At 36.4% G+C, this 11,589-nt stretch overlaps 1 protein-coding gene across 14 annotated transcripts in view; it reads right to left on the bottom strand.

Annotated features, from left to right (window-relative positions):
* AP4E1 (adaptor related protein complex 4 subunit epsilon 1) overlaps nucleotides 1-11,589 on the bottom strand; it is a 151,374-nt gene that overhangs the window by 85,585 nt on the left and 54,200 nt on the right. For 11 of the 14 annotated variants that reach the window (XM_082387901.1, XM_082387907.1, XM_082387906.1 and 8 more), the window contains 5 exons: nucleotides 11,285-11,543; nucleotides 7,217-7,774; nucleotides 5,892-6,082; nucleotides 4,217-4,374; nucleotides 3,047-3,189 (listed from right to left, as the gene is read on the bottom strand). In XM_082387901.1, coding sequence (XP_082244027.1) covers nucleotides 3,047-3,189; nucleotides 4,217-4,374; nucleotides 5,892-6,082; nucleotides 7,217-7,774; nucleotides 11,285-11,543 — 1,309 coding nt within the window. Of the gene's footprint in view, nucleotides 1-61; nucleotides 3,190-4,216; nucleotides 4,375-5,891; nucleotides 6,083-7,216; nucleotides 7,775-11,284; nucleotides 11,544-11,589 lie in introns of those variants that run through there. The other 3 variants (XM_082387908.1, XM_082387899.1, XM_082387900.1) reach the window with 3 other exon arrangements.

Below are 11,589 nucleotides of genomic sequence, written 5' to 3'. Positions count from 1 at the left end.
AGTAGTATTACTTTTATTCAGCTATTTAGATGATAAAGAACATATAGACCAAAGAACAATATAGATCACTTTGTATTTATTACACGTTTAACTGATCTTTTTCAAATTACAGAATTCAACTCCAAAATAAGGTAATTAATGTCTGGTAAGTTGTTATTCACTTGCATTTTTCCCTCCTAAATTTTGAAAACAAACACCTTAAAAGACATGTGAATAGGTTCAGTGCACTTTTAGTGACTCAGAATCATGAGACAAAGACCACATTTATCCATTAAAAAAAAAAAAAAAAAAAGCTCGATATTTTAAAATATTCATGACATGAACTAAAATAAAGGAACAAATAAAATACTGCATTTTCACCACAATTGTTCTGGTAGACGACAGAATATTGTCTTGAATAATGCTCCTCTGCAGAGCGTCTGTGGTGCTTGGCATGCTTGGCACATTAGCACTTGGTAACTGCTCGGCCTCCATCCGCAGTTTTTTCAGAAGGACCCTTACTCGGGGGCCCACATTCCCCTGAGACTAATCTGCCTGACTCCACAGGGACTATTCTGGTGGGAGCCTGGTCCTTCTTGCTCCACCTGCTCTTAAGGCTTTCCTGTCTTCCCTTCATTCTCCCCAGATTCACACTTGCTGCCACATGCATGCTCAGCAAAGATGCCCAGCACAGAACTCACACAGCTGAGTCTCCCCCACAATAGCTCTCACTCCAGATGTTGCCCCTTTACTTGACTAAATTATGACTAGAAGGTAAAGAGACGATCTGCCCACAAAAATTGTTCTTCCTACTTCATGGTCACATCTCCTACAATGCAAAAAAGGTTGGTGATGCCTGATCTAGAACTTAAAACATTAATTAGTTTAGGTAGAATATATACTGCTCTAAAGTTCTTTAAAATCTACTCTTTCCTATTACTGTTTTTAAAAACCATAAAAATATAAAAATGTAAACATTCTACTAAACATTTCAGTAGAAACTCTGTTACCCTACTTTTTAAGTAGTGGGTTTAGAAAGAACAAAAGTGACACCATGTTCCCCTTGGCAGACCCCAAATCATGCTCCCAGCCCTAACCTACCATTACACATTTCCCACCAACAGACAGAGCTGTAGGCCAAGCATGTCTCTCATGACAACTGCTACTGTCACCCATGAACACCCTGTAAAAAAGCAGCACAGTAGCTCATTGTAATCTCTCCCAGCTAGCTGTCCATCTGCTTGCTGGGCACCTTACATCCACTGCTCCACACCCAGCCTTGGTGACCATGCAAACACATGGAAGCAGGGACACAAAAAACAGAAACACCTCTTTTGCCACACTCTACATTCCTTTGCAAAGTGAGAGGGCACTTCCTATCTCTTTGTCAGAGTATCAGCAGAACCAGGTAGGGTGGGAGGGTGCTGCTGACAGAGGCAGGAATAAAGAGAAAGCTGATGAGTCTAGACACCAGTGTCCACCACTCCCCCATCATTCACATTCCCTTCATCATGACACTTCTGGGACCTTAAGGACGAATCTGATCTTCTATTCAAAAGAAGAAACCTACTCAGGAAATTCTAGCCACTTCTCATTGCTCTTGCAGCAAGGTTTTACTGTATGTTTTTTAAAAGCATGAAATTAACAAGGTTTTTTTTTCTAAATGAATAACATAAATTAATTTTTTTTAATGCTGCTTTTGTTTTTAGGGAGAGATATGCTAAACACAAATGACTAATGAACTCTATCAGCTTTGGGGAATCTCCTCAGCATCTTTATCAGCTATGATCAATAATGAGATAACCTAAAACCACAATTCCACACCCGGGTGATCAACAGTACCAATTAACCAGAGTATTAACTGCAATGACTTAAAACTATATTACCTGAATAGTTTCCATGGTGAAGTATCAGAAAAAGTGAAATAATAAATATTTTCCACAGCACCATAAGGTTTTATAAAATACTATTTCAGTTTTTAACATTAATGTATAATCTCAAGATTCTGGTCTATCATTCATATTAGGCTTAACCTCTTTTCTGACAAAGGCCATATATATAGGCACAACTATAACATAAAAATCATATATTTTACTGAAGAACCTGTATGGTATACTTAGACAGTCACTCTTCTGGTTGTATCCATTGAGTACTAGTGGACTCAAAGCCAAGGAAAGATGGTTTTGCCGTTTATACTCTAATCACAAATTTTAATTTGCCAAAAAAAAAAAACCCAAGTGGAAACTAAGATATTTGCCATAACTAAAAAGTCCTTTTATACCTGTTTGCTTTAGTACTGTGTGCTCTTACAGGTTTTGTTTCTATACAATATTTTGTAAATGGCTCTGAGTTTGTAAAACAAGAATACAGTGATTCACTTTGAATTTTAAAAATAAACGCAAGTGGAAACAAATTTTATAGCCTAACTGTCTGCAATTATGTGTAACAAGTTACCTATAATAAAAACTGTACCACAGATTGGATCCCCCCAATATCCAACATGCTCATGGATCTCCTGAACTATTAGTGTGGGCTGTGCCAACTTAGTTCAATACTGATCTAAGCAAAACATTATTGAAAGTAATGACTTGCCTACCAAAAAGCATACATTGCATTCCAAAGCCAAATTTGAATTCGATTTGGGATTATTAAGTCCATGTCTCCCTTCCATTAATGCAGAGAACTGAGACTTGGCTTTACTATAAATCAGCTAGCACTAGAGTAAATCTGCTATAAAATTATTTATAACAAAATAAATATTTTCAGTCCCTCTACACTAAGTGATATATAAATCATTAGCAGTTTATAACATTAGCTTAGGTCACTGTTTTAGGACCCAAACATACTGTACAATCCTGAGTAAAAGGTTAGGGGTACAGTTTCTTGGGGATCTTTCTTGATCAGGAATCATAAAGAAAACACATAAAACCACAACTTATAATAATCCCCATTTTCATTAGAAGTACCATGAGTCCTTTTTACTTTGGTAAATAAGTTTATCTATGTAAACCATTTATTTTGATGGAGTAAAATATAAGCAGAGCTTCTGCTAGGATCCTTCCATCACCTTTTGACACTGATATAGTAAATAATCAGGAAGAGTAGAGCAGGAGGATCTGAACCACAGGGCTAACATGTCACCATGAACTCGGAAATGCAGCAAGCAGGGGCTGGATGGGAGCAGCTGACAGGCCAACAGCCCTTCATTGCCTACAGCAAAACAAAGTGAGAAATTCTTTAATACAAAGACTTCAATAGACATTTCTACAAAGAAGATATACATATGGCCAATAAGCACATGAAAAGATATTCAACATCACTGATCATTAAGGAAATGCAAATCAAAACTAAAGTGAGATACTAGTTCATACCCATTAAGATGGTGATTATCAAAATAAATAAATAAATAAATAAGTGTTGGTGAGGATGTGAAGTAACTGCAACCCCCGTGCATTGCTGAATGTCAATGGGGCAGTTGCTGTGGAAAACAACATGACACTTTCTCCAAAAATTAAATATAGAATTACCATATGACTCAGCAATTCTACTTCTGGGTATATAACCGAAAGAACTGAAAGCAGGGACCCAAACACAGATTTATTTGTATACCCATGTTCAAAGCAGCGTTATTCACAATAGCCAAAAGGTGGAAGCAACCCCAGTGTCCATCAAAAGATTAACGGATAAACAAATGTGGTATATTCGTAAAATGGAATATTCAGGCTTAAAAAGGAAGGAAATTTTGACACATAACATGGATGAACCTTGAAGACATTATGATAAGTGAAATAAGTCAGTCACAAAAGGACAAATATTGTATGATTCTACTTAGATGAGGTAACTAGAGTAGTCAAATTCATAGAGACAGAAAATAGAATGGTGGTTGTGAAGGGCTGGAGAGGGAGGGGCAATGGGGAGTTAGTGTTTAATGGGTACAGTTTTAGTTAGGAAAGAGGAAAAAGTTCTGGAGATGATGGTGGCAATGGCTGCACAACATGAATGTATTTAATGCCACTAATCTGTACATTTAAAAATGGTTAAAATGGTAAATTTTGTTATGTATATTTTACAACACAAAAAAATTCTTTAATAAAGTCTGAACAACACACTTATCTGAAAGATACTCATAACATGAAATACAGCTCTAAGAAATCTGATACTTATAAGAATTGATTTGTTTTCTGATTGTAAGAAAGCCCCTATAAACACAAGATTGCCTTTTTAGAACACTACAAACCTATAATGTCAACAACATGAAGTCTTAGTTCCTGTTGCAGGGCCTTTAAGGTAGAAGGCAGAGCAGCTTGTGATTCTGACATCTTTACATTTTGTTTCACATCATTTGCGAAGGATAACCAGAGTTTACCAAAGTCTTCAGTCGAGATTTTTAATGGCCTGAAAATAATTTTTAAAATTAGATTTATGTCCATTAAGAATGAAATGATTCTAAACAGACAAATACATTTCAAATGACTCATGGGAATAAAAAAAATCATTGTAAATCTAAATCCCACAAAATCTATGTTTTTTAAACCAAATATGATTAGAATACTTACCATTATCTTCCAACCTGAAGAAAATGCTGAAAGCAAATGTTATTAAAGAACAAATGTCTTTTCAATAAATCACCCAGTTCTCTCTTTTTCTGAGTATTAGTCATTACAGTAAAATCTCACCAAGTAATTTCATGAATCATTCAAATATAAAACTTTTCTTTCATGTATACTTTAGATTTGGGGATGAGATACTCTATCAAAGTCATGTACAAGTGTAAGAATACAAAGACCTAGCACCTTAAGCAAACTGGACCAAGAGAAAGGATTTTAATAAATGTATTTTTTAAATGGTTCAGGTGACTGAAGATCAAATAGTTAACAATGGGGTATCTCTGGGAGGAATTATAGGAAATTTTTATATTCTACTTATATTTTTCTGTAGCATTTAAATCTTTATGTATTGAATTTATAATTAGGAAAAATATTTTTTTAAGATACAGAGGATTTTATTAATAAGCACAGAAGAACCGTCTGTGTCATATATGTTGTGCTTCTTCAGGTTACTAATGCTCACCATGGGACATACCTTCATAGTCACAGAATGTAAGTTTTTTGAAGGCTAGATTCTATCTTTTCAGCAACACAGGTATAAATAAATACTCTGACAGATTGATAAACATGTTCTTACTAAAAGACTTTAAAGAATGGGCAAAAATTATAGTAGTCTAACACAGGTAGATGTGTGAAGGTTAAAAAAATTTTTTTACAGATATTCATTGGTATTCTGCATTACTGGTTCAGGCAGCCTTCATTTTAAAAAATGTTTGAATATAGTATAATATATTCATAATACTAAACAAGAGCTGAAGGGTTAAAAGGTTGTTTGCAATTATTTGGGTAACTGCACAATGCCAGTATAATACTAAATACTGTATGTCTAATAAAAGTTTAGTAACTTTGTTGAGCCATTTTCTTGCAGATCTCTAAAACTTAATGAACAGACTTTATGAAAGAATTAATCAAATAAATGAAACACAAATGAAAGAAACTTTAAAAGCTTTTAAAAAAGTCAGGCAGAATCTTTGAAATTATTTCAGTTTAAACATTACTTTAATATTACTTTCTCTCAGAAGTTCTCCAAGATCACTAGCCAACTCGAACCTATATCAGGTCCCACATTATAATGGCCCATCATACCATTTACCTCCTGTTCATAGCACAATTCACAATTATACATGCATTTATGTGATTGTTCGATGTCTCCTCCCTAGACTGAACACTCCCTAAATGTAGGGGTATGTGTAGTTTTGAGTTGTTACACTCCCTAGCACCTAGTACAGTGCTCTGTCCAGAGAAGAGGCCTAATAAATATTTGCTGAATGAATAACTTGAATTAATATTCTAAAAAATATTTACCTAATGAAATCTAATAGTGATAAGTTTACTGAAAATTCAAGCTGAACAGAATGAGTATCCATCACTTGATAATTTATAAAACCAGAAAGATTCCCTTCTGTGAAAGGTTTTTCCATCTGCACACTGTATTGAAAGTTTTTGGTGCTTTCTGCTTCTATTACAGGCAAGCAGCATCCAGGTTGCTCAGTGATCTGTAAATAAAAGTAATGTAAGTATTGAAGAAGGGATCAATACAGGCTATCATATGAATAACAATTTTCTATCTAATTGAAGTGGTACAAAAGCATACAATTGTGAGATGTTAATAACAAGCCACACCATGAAGATAACTGACAACTTCACTTGAGAAAAATTCACTAGCACAGATAATTAAGAAATAATAATACACAGGTCAGAATTATGTAACAAATAGCATTACAATGAAAATGTCTGTATGGTTTAACAACAACAAAAAACAGATTAAACTCTAGTCATGTGGCTCTCAATACTAGCTAGTACCAGTTTGTTTTTTTAATTAATTTATTTTTTTTGGCTGCATCAGGTCTTAGCTGTGGCATGCAGGAGCTTCACTGAGGTATGTGGGATCGTTGAGGCATGTGGGATCTTTTGTTGTGGCATGCAGCCTCTTCGCTGTGGTGCACGGGCTTCTCTCTAGTTGTGGCGCACAGGCTCCAGGGCGTGCGGGCTCTATAGTTTGCTGCACGCGGGCTCTTGTTGAGGCACGTGAGCTCAGTAGTTGTGGTGCGCAGGCTTACTTGCCCCGGGGCATGTGGGATCTTAGTTCCCTGACCAGGGATCAAACCTGTGTCCCTACATTGGAAGGTGGATTCTTTACCACTTGACCACCACGGAAGTCCCTAGCACCAGATTTTTAAAGCTTGGAGAGTGCAAAAAAAAAAAAAAAAAAAATCTTTCCCTCTCATTCTCCACCCTTACTCAAGCTCTGGTGGTAAAGCTCAGACAACTGAATTGGGTTTTGTTTTGTGTTTTTAAGTTCCACAGGTGATTCTAATGCACATCTACAGTCAGGAACTTCTGCCCAGGTCAGGCCCAGGTGGTATCCCATTCAATGCATTCTAGCTCATAAAAGAAATTGGGTCAGTTTTCTCAGTCTTCCCCAATACGTATTTATTATGTTTCCTTGTCTGTTCTGAATAAATGTTTCCGACTTAAAATAATAAAACAATCTGTCACACCTTTCACTGTTTTTGCTAAAGAGGAAAGAAGGATGTGGGAGAAATTTACAAGCCATCAGATGAGTCAACAGCAGAAACATTAAGTAATGTTTCTTACACTAAGAAACATTAAGTAATTCATTGTCTTACCTTGAAATTTTCTGCAGGAGCAATTTCTAAGTTAGCACTTTTCAGTTCTGAAGCACTCTTATTAAAAACTGACCAGACCATCAACAAACACTCATCTTTCCAAATTTTGTAAGAAGACACTGATATGGTTTCATTATTACAGACCTCCATAAGATCTGAATGCATGTGTTCAGTAGTTTCTTCCAACAAAGAAGAAGCTAAAGAGATTTCATTGGCAAGTGAGGCTGCAGTGGACTGAGGAGGGTGAAAAACTTCCATGTTGTTATCAGCAAACAAAGAGGGTGTAGACAGCCTGCAATTTGAGATTTTCTCAACCAAGGGCAGTTCTGTGAGTGACTCAGAATCCAAAAGTTCTGAATTAAGAGAAAATTTCTTTACTTCTTTGTCTCCTCTATCCTGCAAATTATCCAAATAATAGTCTTCTTCATAAGTCACATTTGATGAAGAACTAAAGGAAGAACGGGTCATATTTTGAGCAGTGGTTGTTTGCCCACTTTTGGTTTCCTTGACTTTTGATTTTCTTCTGAACTTGTGAGAAAGGGTATCTGCTTTTCCTAGCTGCAAAGACAAAACATAATAATAGAAAAAGAAACCATTCTACGAAGTCATGAGTTTTAAACTCTTTTTTTATAATTTCAAATGAGCAATGTACTAACTTGCTAAGGTTCTACCTATAAAGCATAGATGAACAAAAATTCAGAGATGAATAAAATGTTAAGTCCTAAAATTCTGACAGCTACATAACTTTGAACTAGTAAGCTAAATCTATTTCTCACTAAAAACACATAAAATCAGAAAAAGAAATAAGGTCAAAAAGTCAATCATGAACAATTCTAAAAACTTGTTAGACTTCAGAAAACTAGAGTACAGAACTGCACAAATTAAAAACAGTGAGAAAGCTAGCCATTTTTTGAGTTTCCAGAGTTGTCCTGTAGAAGCTGAGATACCCTCAAATACAAGGATGGGTCAAACTTTGGTTCAGTAATCTATAATAATCCTGTTTTCATGACCTGTGAGTCGATAAACAGGGAAGAAAAACTGACTTCACCTCAAGAATCAGCTAGTGTGGCTGACTGGAACACACAGCAGGAAAGAATTCTAAAAATAGCTAGTGATGTCTGGTACAGACTCAGGAGATGGGAACAGCAAACTTGCCATTCTTGAGCTAAGCCTCCCAAGGAAATGTCTGCGAATCCATCTAAGAAGAGTGATGGCTCAAGTGCCCCCTTGCCTCACAAAGTTCTATGTAGAATCAGTGCAGCAGACTGGGTCTACTTTAAGTTCATCCTCCTGGGGGCTTTAACACTGAGTGGCCACCCTTCACACGATTCTAGTTAACCAGAATTCTAGCTCTCTTCCAAGTCTCAGCAGCTAAGTTTGTCTCCTACCTTTCAATTCAGAAGTCATCAAACAAGAATTAACATTATTTTAACACAAAAATGAAAACAAGTTGGGGGACTTCCCTGGAGGTCCAGTGGTTAAGACTCCACGCTCCAGGTTTGATCCCTGGTTGGGGAACTAAGATCCCACATGCCGCAACTAAGTCCATGTGCCACAACTACTGAGCCCACGTGCTCTAGAGCCTGTATGCTGCAACTAGAGAGCCCACACACCACAACTAGAGAAGACCCAGTGCAGCCAAAATTAACTAATTAATTAATTAATTAATTAATTTTAAAAGTTGGGGGTTTTGGGGAGAGGAGGACTTCCATTTCCAGTAGCCATGGGACTCGAATTAGATGTACACTAGACCGCTCAATATTGTTCCTCAGGCCACTGATGCTCTGGGTTTTTGGTTTTTTGTTTTGTCTTTTCTTTCTCTCTGTATTTCATTTTGGATAGTTTCTATTACTTTGTCTTCAAGTATATGATCTTTACTTTTTAAAATATTTATTTATTTATTTATTTGGATGTGCTGCGTCTTAGCTGTGGCACACGGGATCTTCGTTGCGGCATGTGGGATCTTTTAGTTGCAGGATGTAGGATCTAGTTCTCTGACCAGGGATCAAACACGGGCCCCCTGCATTGGGAGTGTGGAGCCTTAACCACTGGACCACCAGGGAAGTCCCCGATCTTTTCTTCTGCACTGTCTAATCTGCTGTTAGTTAGAAGTTACACAAGCCAGAAGACACCAGAGAGACATCTTTGTTAAATTACTTAAAGAAAAGAAACAGTCAACCTCAGGTTCACAACCCAGAGAAAATACTTTTTTAAATGAAGGTGAAATAAAAGGCAAAGATGGGAAGAAAAAAAAAAAAACCTTAACCCCTACAGTGAACTATGTAAAAAAATTAACTCAAAACGGACCACAGACCTAAAAGCTAGTTAAAATGAAATACTCAATACAGCCTAGATCTATGTAACTGAGAACCTTAAACACCAGAAAAATCAGAAGAGAATAGGATTGCTAGAGAAAAGCAGCCATGCAGAAGGACTTATGATACAGATGAAGCATATCCAGTGCCAATCCTGTCTGCTTTGCCTGAGTGAGAGAGGAAAAGTTGGGGATGAGGGATAAGAGAATACATGCTAATTTTATGTAATTATTTGCTTCCCCTCCTTTCTGCAAGGTGCCATCTGAGTTATAGCTCCTCACAGAATTCACAGCCCCATAAAACAGGGAAATAACCTCTTTTTTTTTTTTTTTCAACTATTCTAGTGATAGCTGAGGGGAAAAGAAAAATGTAAGGGGTAACCCAAAAAGGATTTAACCTAACTTAAATAGAAAAACATCCTAATTACATTTCTGATTTCAAGCCCACCACAAAAAAGTCTGGTAATTAATTTATCACCCTGAATGTTCTCCAGAGAAAGACTCTAACTGAAAGCTATGCACTTCGTTGAGAAGGCAGGAATCCTTCAACACCAGCAATGAGGTTCATAAATCAGGGCTCCATAAGCCTGAATGCACTCTGAACTTGATGCACTCTGACCACTGAGAACTTGCCCTATCAGTGCCAGATCATTCTCTGGTACCCTCAGCACGGCCTGCTGGAACAGCTCAAAGACCCAAAATCAGTCACTCTGCTGCTGAACTACAAATGCTGACTGAAACAGCATTAAGACACTTATTAATACTTTTAGGCTGAATTTGCTTTTTCTTAAAAAGGAATATCAAGTCTGAAAAAAATGGGATCTAAAAAAGAAAGAGATACAGGCAAAGAGTGTAGCCTAGAGACTGGCCTAGTGTTGACAGAGATGAAGGGAAATTCCACCAAGGGAAATGGAGGATGAAAGAACTGTGATGATGTAAAACTGAAGAAAATATAGCTCTAATCACAGTTTTGCACTAGGTGGGATCATCTGCCCACCAAACAGAAAATTACATGTGGAATTCTCAGACACTCAAAAATAGCACTTGTCCTTCACTCCAGTTTTTCATTTTTTTACTAAGAGAATAATGTATCGGCATAAAAAGTTTTGAAAATAATAATCATAATGTCTGAATATAATTTTCATTTTTGTATAATTCCTTTCAACCTCAATATACTTTTATCTTAACAGTTTTAAGCAAGGTATAAGTAAAACTTCTTATTCTGCTTTTTTTGCTTAATATATAAGTATTAATTTTACAATGCAGTATTTATCATTTTTAATGACGAAGTAATATTCAGAGCTAGTATAATTTATGTACCAATTCTCCTGTTAGGACATCAAAATTGATTCCTCTTTTTCACTATTAAAAATACCATTTTAAGAAGTACTTTTTCCACAGACATATCAATATTGTTGAACTATTACTATTGGTAATATTTCCATCAAGTCCCCTTTCCACTGAGACCTGTCCTCTCCAACAGTGGGGGTGAGAATACACATGGTCATATTTGTAACTTAATTTGGACCCGGCCTCTTGCCCCAACTGACTGGATTAAAGAGAATACCTGACTGAAGCTGAGCCAATTAGATTTTCTCTTTCAGGAATATAAAAGGTATGTCACTGGTGGCTCTGGAGCTGGGGAAGCCATTCCTACCATGTGTATAGATAACAGCCATGAGCTTTTGTAGAGCCAGTTTTTTTGTTCAAAACAGGGAACACAGATTCTCAAAGGAATATAACTGACTACTTACCAAATTGATTGTACTTTCTGATCCTAGTCCAACAAATAATGATGATGCCAGCAGCTGCTTTTCTTTCTCCTCTTTAGATTGGGTAAGGACTTGAGATTGATCCTTTTTTGTTATAATTTGATCTACATTCTCCATTATTATATTCTCTTGAGGAACTGGCAGAGCTTCTGTTTCATCACCAGTTTTGCTTTCCTTCTTGGGAAGATAGCCCTCTTTCCCCCACAATTTCTTTATACCTTCCAGCTTCAAGCTATTTGTCCTAAGGAGATTGATAATGAAATCAAGTCAATTTAAATAATTGCTAA

Source organism: Balaenoptera borealis, assembly GCF_965194805.1.
Source record: "Balaenoptera borealis genome assembly, chromosome: 3".
Classification (NCBI taxonomy): Eukaryota; Metazoa; Chordata; class Mammalia; order Artiodactyla; family Balaenopteridae; genus Balaenoptera; species Balaenoptera borealis.
This window is presented reverse-complemented; position numbering and strand designations above follow the sequence as displayed.